A 14,392-nucleotide genomic window follows, 5' to 3' on the forward strand; every position below is an offset into this window, starting at 1 on the left:
TTAGAAAAAGCAAGTGTAACAGAAGAATATTCTTCATGTTTAAAATCACAATATATCATGTTAAAATCAATTTCCTTCACAGATACATAAAACTGTTCTGATATGCAAAACATTTTGTCATGAACTTGTTTATTTAGGATGCAAACATTTACTTCTGAGCTCCTTACATAGAAGTCGGATCCTTCTCTGTGTGCACGCACGCACTAAATGAGGTAATTTTTGCTCTAACCAGCCTATTGCAAGTTTTGAAACTGAAGTAATTTCTCATATAAAGCCTTCACTTCTAAGAAACTTTTTTTTAAGTGATTGCACCATTTTGAAAGGTCATTTTTAATTTTGCCAGCAAATTTGCAACGTATGCATTTTATTCGGACTCTAATGACATCCCTCTATAGCACAGATACTTCAGCTCTTCTCACTCTAACTAAATTTCCATTATGAGAAACATTTCTTTCAATATCTTCACCTCCATATAAAATTTGAGCTGAAGCTGGATATCACATTGAATCCTGAGCTTAGAGATACTAAGCCTAAGCTGCACATCCACCTGGACACTGAGATAGAGGTATTTGAGCAGGACTTCCCTTTCCAACCTTCCATCCTTTGATGTTTCAGCCACCATGGATGACTAACTAAAAATTCAAACACATTTCCTAATTGTATAATTCAATTAATAGTTTCCACAGCAAGAAGTCTCCCCCTACCACATTTCTGTAATTCAGAGCTAAGTTTAACCCTTACGAAACTGACTGGTATAAAGGCGGAGACAGACTAATTTATTCAATGTCTAAAAACCATGGAAAAAGTTGCAAGGTGTGAAGGCTCTGTGATATGGTGGGAGGAGAATATTTGTAATGATGCCAGCTGTCTCTGCTCCCCTCTGCTGTGAAATGACCCTTGCTGCTTCTCCGGTATGTTCCATGGTCTTTCACCAACAGACAGAGAAGCACCAAGGAAACAGGCAAACAGAGAAGTTGATGGGTGCCAAGGGCTTGCTGCACAAGGCCAAGGCCCTCTGTGCACCTATGGCATGCTATGCACAGGAACAAAGTACATCAAGGACATACCTATGCTAAGGAATGGGCAGAACAAGAAGAAAGTGAGAAACTGCATATATTGTTTCATCAAGCTGTTAGTTGCAATCTTCACATTTTGCATTAGTATAACTGATGATTTTCCTTGGGTTTCCTGGAAATTCACTCTGAAATTGTGTGTGACACACCTCCAAATCACCTCCCCCGATTCCTAAATTTGAATATCTAATTATAATGGTATTTAAATTTGTATGCAAATGCTTCAGTAAGGCCAGATGAGTGAACAGGCATATGCTATATTCAACTAGCCATTATATTCTTAACTAGCCATTTGAATCAATTTCTTACAGAATAGCTGAAGTCATACCATACTAGGGACCTAATTTTCTTCTACCTTTCTCACACATAATTGGCTGTGCTTAGGTAAAATATCAATCAAGAAGAAAAGCAATCTCATTTGCTTTGCTTTTATTGTAATAATTTTAAAATGATGTATTTAAGATGTTTGAAAAATTATGCCTTTGGGACAATTAGGTGCACAGCCGAGAACTATTTCTTGTGTTCCATGCTAAATCTAAATACATGGCTCAATTAGAATGAAATTGTCACTACATGTTAACGAGTCATTTAAGTATCAGGACAGCAAACTTACAGTCAAAATGAAGCACATAAGTCAAAGGATTCCCAATGCTACACTAGGGTGCCAGTGGCTAAATTATAATTAGATTTTAGAATGAACTACATTTCCTTTCCAGCATACAAAAGGGCTGAAATGAAGAACTTTCTAAGTGAACTGATTAGAATAAATATAAAAACTAAAGTTTTAAGCAGTTACAATCACTGCACTATATTTTTTTAATATCATAGTGTAAGATGAACCAGTACATCTTGAAGTTCATCAGTTCTACTCTGTGGAACTACTGTCACTGTAAAAACAACCTTCCAATTAAGAGTATGACATGATCTATCACATAGCTTTCACTTAATTGAAATTAAATTGAATATCTTGTTGTATGTCATACCAATTTAGAGTGATTTTTATAGCAAAGGTCAATACATTTAGGTGTTTCAGATGGCTATGGGAAAAATATAGAGATAGAACAGTATATATTGAGCGACATCAAAAAGCTGCAAGAACTTAACTAGCAAGATCTTGTATAAGTTAGGAAAATTAAAGATTGTTCCACAAAAGAAGCACATATATAAACATTTTTAAAAGGTAGTCATAATTTGTGTTATAATTATAAACCCCTCAATAAATCAGGGTAATGTATTAAGGTCTCCTCACAGGGTCATGTATGAAACGTGCATTATCAAGTGTTTTCCTAACAAAAGGAAAACATGAGTAACAGTGTAACATTAACAGTATCCTCCTGAAAATGCTACTGTTCTATTAAATGCATCACACACATTCTCAGATTTGCTGTTCATTGAAGATTCTATAGCACTTTATATGCTTAATCTCTCCAGTACTTTAGTTAGGAAATAGATATTCTTTCTTATTCCCCAGAAGAGTAGAACTACGCATTTGTAAGGAAGAGATATATAATTATTAAAAATTGTAACAGTTCAGATAATCACTTTTTTTTTTTTTTTTTTTTTTTTTTTTTTTTTTTTTTTTTGTGTGTGTGTGTGTGTGTGTGTGTGGTACCTCCTTACACTACAAAATGATGCAGGTAGGACAATCCTCCCCCTTCTCCGTACACTCAGCTAAAAATAAAGTTTGTCTACAAATTGGTGAAAGTACTTTGGAATACAAGCAATGTTGTTATTATTTTAATATATATAAATTAATTGAAATATATATTTTGTTTATGCAGTACTCGCATACTCTGAAAAAATTAAGTGTAATATTAATCGCAGAAGAACTGACTCCAACGTACCTATTTTGTAGCAAGATTGAATTTAAACTGGTTTTGGTTCTTGCAGGTTCAATAAAAAGTATTTTAAAATTTTCTTAGAACCTCAGATAGGCACACTAGCAGAAAAGATCAGAAGACAGTAATACTGCAGAAAGTGAAACTACTTGTTTTGACGAAGCAATGAAACAAAGCTGGAAGAGGCTTATGGTTTCTGAATCTGATTTCCTATGTACTCAAAGAGAACAGAAATGTCGTTGGTCCTCATTTTCTCAAAAAATAAGGAACACCACAAATCACATTAGAATTCTGCTTGGCATAAACTGGTGCCATAATATCTACATAACATCAAAGAAACAGGTAGCCATTTTTACCTACATATTGCAGAACTTTAATCTCTATGACCAGGTGATGATTGTGTGCTTTTAGAAAGCAATATTTCCACTACCAATTGTCTTATTTGACGTTATGGATTAAAGTTATCTGTTTCATGAGGCTGTAACCTTCCACAGGAGCAGTCTTCTACCTTACCTGAAGAGGGAGGAAGCTGATCATAGTCTTGAGAATTCCTATTTGTTTTTACATTTTCTCCAGTTACTCTACGAACAGGTGGCAAGGGAACATGACCAGTTATTGGATCAAAATGAGGATCTGTAATAATAAAGCAATAAAGTGTCTTAGAATAATTAGAACTATTGTTTGGCAAAGAGGAAGGGCTAATACACAGAACCTAGTCTTAAAAGAGTCGCTTTAAAAAAGGAAAAAAAAAAAACATTAATGTGAACAGAGGTGTTCCACAAAGTATGTACACCCAAATCAAATGCTTGCATAGAAGACACACACCTGTGCCTTGAGAACAACAGAAGAGAAAAAATGGTCTACCTTGCACTATTGGTTTTCTATTGACATTCATGATTCACCTTCCAATTACTCAGCCCTGACACTCAGAAGCCTTTGGCTGGTAAAATATAGAAGTTGCAAGACCTGAAACAGCAAAATTAGAAGTATCCCTGCTAGCTAGTTTAGTTAGAGCTCAGTTAGCGCTTCAATGCTTTGCAGCCCAGCAACATTGCAGGTCAGATTTTTTACTTGCACAGTCCCAGTTACTTTGCGAACATTACAGGGACTGCTAAAAGCTGTAAGGAGTTCTGTGTCCTAATTAGAGGAACAGAATTTTAAAAAATCAGAGGAAGGTATAGGCCTGGTATACTATGCCCTTCCTTTAAAATACTCATTTTTTTAAACACTGTGATATATTCTTGTGATACACACTGCATACGCTCAGCGCTGTGAAGGCTGCTGAACAAGCTTTTAACATCATCCTGGACCTAACTTCTGTTCTTCACTCAAAATATATGCAATCTTTTGCTACTGTTGATGGTGAGATTATTGTTTTACTCTCATGGACTCAGAAGAACAGCTAAGATATCACTCTGAAGACTTGAATGGAAATCAATCTTCAGAAATGCATCAAATCATTTTCAGTAGTTTATTTGGCACAACACAAAGTATGAAGTATGTCAGCAAGTCTTTAGAAATACCACAAGAATAAAAAAGAATTAAAAAGACCGATTCACAAATGCATGCACGCTCAAGTAGATATGCATACTTACAACACTTGTGAGAAGTGCTGTTACAAGATCGTATTTGCTATGTAAATATGAAGTATGAATGGCCATAATTACATTCTCCAGATTTTTAATTAGAAGATTATTATTATTTTTTTAACACTATCAGTGATACTTGTATTTATTAGGAAATAGTATTTAAAAATCCTGCATATATCTGGGAACTGCAAACAGATCAACAGAGCTTGTATGCATCTGGGATTGAGGGAGAACTTTCCTTTTCCTCTCAGTATTCATATTAGAACTGAATGGTACAAAGTGTATTTCTGCCTGAGATTACACAATTGAAGCACTCATTCAGAAGTGATAAAGATTACATTATTTTTATTTAGAAGTGTTGAAGGTAATTTAGTTCCTGCTTCTATATTAGTGATCAACCTTTACATCCTGCAGTGTGCTTAATCTTTTTACCTGGATGCATGCAGAAGTTGAGTTCCACATTATTAAACATATACAATTTTGGTAAATCATTCAGCGCTCAGAGCTCAACTGATGGCAAGAAATATATACTCATACACAGTGAAAACATTATCAACTCATAGTTATGAATTTTAAATGTAACTTTCATTACTTTTTATAATCAAAATACTAGACTAAAAATGTGATAGATGTGATAGTGATTTGTGGGAAAAGCTAGGTGAAAATTTGACTACTTATAAAAAAAATTGTAAAACTACAGGGTCCTGCAGTTATGTTTTACTGCAAAATTTTACAGCAACACTTCTGGCAAAATGGCATTATTTTCTCATGTCTTCTAGTTTTTCCCCATTTAGCATCTTGGAAAAAAAAAAAAAAACATATATGAATTTTAATGAACTATAAAAAACAATGGAATTGACAAAAGGATACACACTAATGCCCCAGATCACAACAGAAAACTTGGTACTTTGGAAGTAACAATTCCTATGAGAAAAGTACAGTTTAACAAAATGTCTTGCCTTGTATAAAAATAACTGACTTTATCTTATTACTTTGTTATAATGAAAAGTTGACTAGTCTTATCCCGTGTTTTTTCAACTCCACCATTCAGAAACAGTTAAAAAAAACAAAGGAAAGCTATTTCTTACATATCTATATAGAGTTGAAAACAAAAAAGAGTTCTGAAGACTAATAAGGACTTCAATGTGCAATAGTTTCACTTCTGGAATAAATGAAATAAAATATATATTCTTTTTTATATTCCTACCAGGATGAGGGAACAGTTCATGTCCTGAGGGAGGTCGACTTCCTGAGCCAGATGGTTTTGTGTGCTCAGTGATGCTGTGCCTAGCAGGTGGTGGTGGTGGTGGTAGTGAAGGAGGTGAGCTATCAAACGCATCCTCACCTGCATTTAGGAAAGACTTATTAGATGAACAAAACTTCATAAAGTATCCTAGAATGGTTTAAAATTGATTTTTCTCGGGCTGCCATGGCCCTTGCTCCTGGGGTCTGTCTAACAGTTCAGTGACTGCATCAATGAAATTGTTAGCTTGACTCTTACTATGCACAGTCCTCTTCTAAAACATGCTCTGAATGACCATTCGCATTGCTCAGTTTCTTTTCTGGGATGGAGAGGGGGAGGAATGTCTTTTAAACGGCTCAACTACGAAGACTGTATTGTAATGAAAGTCTCATTTATTATCAGTATAGAATAACAATGTTTCAGTGGCTAAGAAAATATATTTATATTCAAATACCAATGCTGACTATATCCGACCTGCTACATTCATACCATACGCTATCTTTATCTGCTGTACTAAAGGTCTGACCTAAGATACAAAGTGAATTTAGTATACTTGGCAAAATAACTTTCCCCTTACATAAAAGTAGTGCAGACAGGACCAGATTTACCAAGCAGTTTTCAAGAGGTTTTATGGGATCAGAAAATTGGATGATTACACATACAGTATAGTCTAACAATGACTGAATTGAGTTTGTCGATGAAGGTGGATGCGATGTCAAGCTCAGCACCAGCATGTAGGCAGACTGGCCTCTCTAATATTATTGACCTCAAAATGTTTAGGTCATTGGCACAAGACAAAGTCTGGACTGGGAAATATAGCTTTTTGTGACTGTAGGCAGCAGTGAGTTTTGAACTGTCCTTTGACATTGGAAAAGCAATACAAAAATTTATTAATGTAACCTAATTTTCTTTGACTTAAATACCATCACTTTGCCATTCATCTTTTTTACATGATAAAAGAAATGTAATTATTTAAGCTACAATCAGAAACCCTCCACGCAATAAACTGCAATAATCCAAGTAAGTTTTCATTCTATTTTACACAAAACAGTTTTGTTTTTCTTTGTAGCCTGAATTCAGACTTAGTTTATCTATTCATCTGTCTTGCATGAGGACTTACAGGCAGATGTCACATTGGCAAGTATTGATGTACAGCTGAAATTTTTAGCCTACAGTTTGTTTGGTACTGTTAACATACTCAACAATTGTTGTTTTTCAGTAAATATGGCATTTGGTTAATCTAGGCTACATAAACCATTAAATGTAATCAGCAAAAAGTCTGCAACCTAAAGGGGGCACCAGAAGATCATAATCGGAGGGAGTCCTGTTGAGCAAAGAGCTGTGTTTTGGGTTGTCTCTGGTAGGAGGCCGTGCAGGTGGCAAAGGTACCGGAACAGTAGGTGCATCATAGACATCTCCTGAATGACACAATTACAAGAAGTGAATGTTTTCTTGTTGTACCCCTGGAAAAACACAGAGTAAGTTTTCTTGCAAAAAGGTGAAAAATTAAAACATACCTAACTCTGGATGTTTTGATTTCTTCACATCAGAAGTAGCACTGTGTGTTCCATTTGTTACTCCACTACATTGGCCATTCTCACAAACCCTGAAGAGAGACATTAACAAGGAAGTAATCAACCAGTTAACCAACTATTAGTTCATAGAATTACAAAGTGCTTAAGACAGTGGTCCATTACACAGAAACCAATGAAAAACGATGAACTGCATGAATTCTAAACTTTATAGTTTTTACACTCAGTTTAGGTACCGGATAGCTCTCACTAAAACTGCTTTGAAGAATTATACTGCTTTCTTGGTGGTATTCTGACATTAGTTTAAGTAACTTACTCAAGGTAAAGGAAAAAATCATGTCATAGAATCACTAATGTTGAATACAGTCCTCACTTCTCAAGTCACATCAGTGGTTTATTTACACATTTAATGCATACACTCAGTGCTGTTTTCCCCTTTCCAACCGTTAAAATTCTACTAGATAAAATACCAAAAGGACAAAAGGGAATTTTTGGTAACTATAAAAACAAACAAACAAATACAATAAAACAATAACAAAAAAAAAAACAAGCAGAAAACCATAACATACCACTGACAATTTCAGGTAAAATCTTAGCCAACTATTTAAAATGAAAAAAACAAACAAGTCAAGCAGTTCTGCAGACATCTATTTCTGTATAGAAAAATGGAGTCTCACTGACAACTTGTACTAGAATTTTCCTTTTTTTTTTAATGTAAATGTATCAGTCTCTCAAAATTAAATAACAGTATCAAGTTAAATACGAAAATTCACTTAGAGTTAATGAAGCAAAGTACAAAGTAATCTATAATGTTACCACAAAAAAAAATATCTATTGCAGATTTCTTTCCTTTGTAAAACAACTGCTCAAAGACAATGGGGAAATAACATGCAAAAAAAGTCTTTTAATAAAACTAAATGTTGTTTAAATAAATGTTAAAGAATTAGAAAATGACTCCTGTCATTGCAGCTGCAGATCCTACATGCTCAGAAAGAGTCTGAAAGTTTCTCTAGAAAAAGACCACCATGCTAAACAGTTCCACTTAAAAATTAAAAAAAAATCACAACTACACACTATGCGTCATTATTATCAAAAGTTGGCAAATCTGCTAGAGCTATATGAAGTTAGAATTTCACATCTTGAGTTTTTACCAGTATTGTCAAAATTGGTAAAACTATCTCTTTCAGCCATACAGAATGGAAGGATGAATAAAGGTCTATAATCATTTAAAATACATAAACAGGAAAAAGGAAGTGAAATTGTGATCGTCATTCCAAGAGTTATAACTAGGAGTAATGAAATAAATGTAAGAATAATTACAAGACTTTAAAAAAAATATCAAAACACAAAACTAATGGTAAGAAGCATTCTGTTATGAATTAATTTCCCCAGGGAAGTAGTAGAGGACGTGTTGCTTCTCTCTTAAAAATTAGATTGTTCAACCTCACAAATGCAGTGCAAGCAACACTTACTTTGACTCATCAGCATATATACTAAATAATTAATAATCTTTTCTACTTCAGGTTAAATATGTTCTGTGTTTTCAATAAATTAATCGACATAGGTAGGTAAGATAACCTAACATGGCACCACTTAAGTCTTCATGAAGAGTCCAGTAAAGAAATCAGTTTGCAAATCATCCTGAAATACCTGTTTACACTGACATTAGACAGCACTGATAGAATAGCAGCACATTAGTAGAAACAAGCCAGCCTTCTGCTTTTTTCTTTTCTTCTCAGAAAAAATATGATTATTAGGAAAAGACAGTGATCAAAGAGTGAGTGACCAACATATCACTTTCCTAATACTAGTCTAGTTACCCTAATGCTGAAATTCTTTCTTTCCATTTTCTATTGCTGAACTTGCATATGTGTATGTAGGAGATCAGCTGTAACAAACCAGACAGTTAACTGACCAGCCAGAAAAGACGACTGTGAATCATCTCTTTTTATCAATCTTGTACAATGTTTAGAATTGACAGATTTAGTAGCAAAACAACAAGAAATCACAGAAGTGATATAATTTTAGAATTAAACAGAAGAATTATTTGTAAATTTCAAAAAATCTAAAATAAATTCTGCGGGCTCTTCTGTTTACTGAAATGGCTATGCATTATCCAAGAGCTGAGCATGCAACACTTAGGAAAAAGAGGTAAAAGAAAGTGACACTGAAAGGTGCTAAACATGACAATCAGGAAAAAAAAAAATCATTAATGGCTTTTGCTGAATAATACTTAAAAGATAAGTTTTACGTTATACATCCTATGGGATTTTTAAAAAGTGCAGATGTAAAGGATATATTTTTTTCTTTCCCCCAGTTTTTAAGCATATGGAGTCAACTATAATCAAGATTGTCTGGTAGGGCATTTAAGCACTCAAGATCACAAAGCTCAGACAACTGTGTAACATTCACATCCATGCAATGAAGGTTGTATCACCACTTCAACAACTCTTTTTCTCACAATTTTTAACTTGTGTGCAAGGAGTAATCTTTTATTCATGTTATAAATGTCCAACTGAAAAGGTGTAAAAAACTGTAAGTGGCTTATTTTGTAATGAGAGAGATGTTGAGCATTATTGATAGTGGGTTCTTGACATTGCATTATGACAGAGAGAGAAAAAAGGCAATATGTCACTGCATTCTTTAACAGAAGAAAAGCCTGGACTTTGTAGATCAATAATTGGTTTCAGTATCATACTTTTGACCTACAGGACAAGTAAGGAATTGGCCCTTTTTTCTCCCAAGACTTATTCTCTTCATTCCAGACATTTAGATTTTCTTTATGATTGAAAGATCACGAAGTTCACTATGAATGACATAGCCTTCAGATGTCATGTTCTTTGGCTCAAAATCTCCCTGCTATAATCTATTAATAATTAATAAGTGTGAGAGTTTGGAGAGAATACTTTAGAATATGTTTTAAGCAAAAGAGCCTTATTCCATGTGAGTAACAAAAAAGTTACCTTCCTGAGAAGCACTATTCAAAAGCAACAAATATCATATTGCAGAGATACAATACAGTGATTGTGGTATATGATTGTGGTGGTTAAATGAAACAGAAGCATAAATAACACAAGCTTGAAAAGATAAAACATTTTAGACATCACATAACCACCACTGTAAACATTTAATACAATTAAATTTTGGAAAAAACCAGACTTTGGTGAATAAGTTGCTTTCAAGATTGCTAAGTGACCTTACCGAGCAACAGGTTTTATATTATGACAATGAGGTGATTGAGAGCTCAGTATTATAGAATGTGAAGAAGGAACTTTGTATTCATCATCATCATCTGTATGATCCCTTGATTTATCAGATAGAGAATTTGCTGAAGAAACAGGGCACCTATGGAGATGAGAAAAAAGATCAGTTCTGCTTTAAGTGTTAGATAATAATCCTCAGTACAATGCAGAAGATACACTTCTTTAGCATAAACATCCTTAACATGTACCAGCTACGCGTAAGGTTAAAAAAATACCATGTGAAACAAACTTAAAAGTTACTGCCTTTTCTGTCAGTGAGAATACTTAAACATGTTAGTGGATATTGTGTTAAAGTCTTAAAGCTACTTTAAGCAAGCATAACACAACAGAGAATTCCAAAGTAGTACTAAATATGTGCTTGGAAGGTTTAAGCTGTTTGCACTTATCAAAAGAACTAAACAGAAGTTAATTCACGGCAAATAGTATTTAGCAGGGCTCAGTAAGGCAGTGGACATTCATGATTTCCATCTTGTTGCAGCCATTATGTTACTGAACTCCCAAGTAGGTTTATAATTTCCATTGACAGTTACAAAAAAAAAAAAGAAAAAGAAACAAGTTTCATCTGGAGAATACTGCTGGATATTAGTTTTATTTTACAGCTTAAGCTAAAGCTGAAGCCCTTCTAGCTGTTTTTGTGTTATAAACATAACAATGGACAAAAATTTTCATTTAGTGAGCACCATCTGGGGAAGAGATTTTGCTATATATTAACAAGCTCAACATACCTTTCTCTTCATTAAACATAAAAAAACCCCTAGCCTAAGTAGCAATCAATATCGTCTTTTACATATATTGCCCCTGTGCTTAGAGTGATTATACTGATACATTAAAATCAATAAGAAACTCACAAACCATTTAAAATACACAAGCTTACATTAAGGGCTTAATTTAACTTATGTTTAATCATACATAAAAACCATAAACAGACACTCAAATATTAAACTAGCTGAACACTAAGTGTGTATCTTCAAAAATCATTTGCATTTTAAATTATATAATAATGAGTACCTTCATTCTTTACCACACACACACCCCAAAAAAAAAAAAAGAATCAATAGCTGGAGGACATCAAAGGAAGATGTGGAATGCGTTCTTGGCCATTTTGATTTGTGGCCCCTGAGCTCAACTACACGCCACATTACAAGACACATCTACTTAATATATCATTTAGGGAATTTTTTAAGTACCATAGGAAAAATGAGACAGGAGTGGACGTAATTTCTTTTCTGATGATCTAATTAGTTCAATTTTATCCTGAAGGCAAGAACTGAAGTGACATGTCAGGCTCATCTGCTCATTTTTTTCCAATACAAGCAGCATCTGACACATGCAATATACTTCTTCACACAGGAAAATCTTATGCCTTTCACAATTTATTTTAGATGATGTTAAATAACTTCAGAACATCTGACTACTCTATGAACAAAAGTGAATAACTAACAAAAGTGAGTAAGTGGCTATAAGTACCAATCAGTCACTAAAAAAAACAAACAAAAAAAATGAGGAGAAAGTAGGAGGCAGATGGGTTGCTTTTGTTTTAATATACTCATAGTCTAGAACTTCCCAGCTACTCCTACCCTCAGACACTGTTTTCTTCAATCAGTAATAGATGTGTGACTTCACCAACAAACTCATGGAAGATAGGAACTCAAGTTTTTTTGGAAAAGCATTCCAGCTAAACACAAGGTGAAAGAAGATTCATGACACTGAACTGCAAACTACACACTGCAGTATTCCAACACCTTCTGTAGAGGGAGCAAAAGGTCTTCTGTAAATACAGCTGTGCAAGGTGAAATGCTTTTTCCACCTTTGATCTCAAGTCGAACAGGCAACAAGTTTATGGTCATTTAAAGCAAGTAAAACCTAACAGGATAATGAGAAACCTGTATTGTGCTCAGACAGTTCAAAGGCTCACTAAGAATAACTTCCCTCACTTCTGTGGATGTGCAACCATTCTTACTAGGCGATCCAGAATGTTCTGAAGACATTATACAAAACATAAGCCTGTGAATTTTAAAAATCACAAACTGAACAGATGTCAATGTTGGTATGTATACCAGAAACGTCCAACACCAAACAGTACAGAAACCAGCATGGTGGTGGTGTTTGAAGCCCATTTCAAAGGCTACAAACAAGAAACAAACAAACAGACAAAAAAAAAAATCCTCTCTGAAGGCAGTATTTGAAATTGGTGATAGGAAAGATTTAGGTTGTTGATTAGTTATTTAATTAGGTAGTTTTTCTTTCTTTTTTTTTTTTTTTTTTTTTTAAGTAAACCTACAGGGTTAAAAGCTGAGAGCCTGATCATCACCTGAAGTACAGTATTGTAATAGCTAGCCTTATCAGCTTCCTGACAGAAACAGCTCTTACAGAGAAAAGCTCAGAGACTCATTTACTGAGAGTTTAAAAAAATAAGTAAATTCAGAATATTCAAGGAGTACAAAAAATGAAGTTTTCCTTTCCTTACCCAATTCAGAAAGCCTCTGCTTCCTGTCTTATATATTCAGTAGATACAAGAACCTAATTTATGTTATAATAAAAATATAACTTAATTCCACAAATGTCAGTATGTTTATGCTAAAATCAATTTCCAACAATATTGCACTGCAGAGAAATCATTACAGGTTTGGAATTTTTAAAGATTTAGGTTCTACATTCTCCTGCTTCCAAGTACAGTGTAGCCTTAGACAAGCCCTTGATGCTAGTAAAGTCTCTTTCACACTGTCCTTAAAGTAAGGAAAATATTTGCTGGGCTATATATTATGTGATTAATATCTAAAAGGTCCTTTGATTTGTAACACAATTTAAAGGTACTAACATATAATTAGTATTTTCTTCAATAGATTCCTAAAATGGTGTCACACATTTTATTAACTTTTCACAATTCATAGTTCTGAATAAATCACATTGCTCTTCCAATTTGAAATCTATTTGTAATAGCTGGCTCCAAATCTCTTTTGCATTGTTCTTTTAGAAGTATATCTGCTTTTCTCCAGGATTACTGAAATTTCTTCGTAATGTAATTGTTTCATTAAATATCTATTGTTCTACTATTTTAAGTTTACCCTTCTACATAAATTAGTAAGATAAGCAGACAAGTATTTTACATATTTTTGTTACTAAACAAGATGGATATGCCACTATAAGCTAAGATTGAAACACTTAAGCATTGGTTTATCAAACTGATGAAGTTTTCTAAAATTACACTTTTGAAAAGGTAATTACTTTTATGTCTTTAGAAGGCTTATGCACAGAGGAATACAAAGCTGACCAGCACAATGTATTGTAATATTCTCCAGTTTTTTTTCCTTCCTCCTTAAAATACTTTAAAATTGAAATTCAGAACTGCATGCTGATAAGCAGAGACTTTGTCTTCTCTGATTTGTTGAACAGTCACCCAGATGCCAAACTCTCTTATTATGTTGAGCACCAAGGGCCAAAGTAAAGCAGGGAAGACAGAGAAGCTGTTTTTATCAAGTCACTTTAAGTCCAGCTCAGCTGCAAAGTCGCACAGCTCCAGGAAAACAAACAACATGCTTTTTTAAAGGTACTTCAGGGAAAAATTCCCCTTCTGTCATTTGCTGGTAAATTGATTCACAGAGCTTAGATACAACAAACTTGTATTTTACTCCAATCAGGACTGTGCTTTTGAATGAATATCTTTAATCTCTCCACCTACCATACTTCAATTTGCACTGAAGAATGCACAACTTCAATATCTTTCAGATTAAACATAAATCTAAGACACACTCCAAGCATGCCACTAAGATATTCCAACAGCTGTAGATTGTTCTAATTCACGGGACAAGACTACAGCTTTTTGAACTGCTGACCCATAACACGCACCGTACAGA

The 14,392-nt window shown here is 34.0% G+C and overlaps 1 protein-coding gene across 4 annotated transcripts in view; it reads right to left on the reverse strand.

Annotated features, from left to right (window-relative positions):
* Positions 1–14,392, reverse strand: part of CBLB (Cbl proto-oncogene B) — a 142,122-nt gene that overhangs the window by 25,816 nt on the left and 101,914 nt on the right. For 3 of the 4 annotated variants that reach the window (XR_008210930.1, XM_052702642.1, XM_052702651.1), the window contains 5 exons: positions 10,477–10,620; positions 7,261–7,349; positions 7,030–7,161; positions 5,708–5,845; positions 3,425–3,544 (listed from right to left, as the gene is read on the reverse strand). Coding sequence is in view for 3 of the 4 variants with exons in the window: in XM_052702642.1 (XP_052558602.1) it covers positions 3,425–3,544; positions 5,708–5,845; positions 7,030–7,161; positions 7,261–7,349; positions 10,477–10,620 (623 nt within the window). In the remaining variant the exon portion in view is untranslated. The remainder of the gene's footprint in view (positions 1–3,424; positions 3,545–5,707; positions 5,846–7,029; positions 7,162–7,260; positions 7,350–10,476; positions 10,621–14,392) is intronic. The other variant, XM_052702660.1, reaches the window with a different exon arrangement.

Source organism: Tympanuchus pallidicinctus, unplaced genomic scaffold (assembly GCF_026119805.1).
Source record: "Tympanuchus pallidicinctus isolate F22 unplaced genomic scaffold, pur_lepc_1.0 scaffold10, whole genome shotgun sequence".
Classification (NCBI taxonomy): Eukaryota; Metazoa; Chordata; class Aves; order Galliformes; family Phasianidae; genus Tympanuchus; species Tympanuchus pallidicinctus.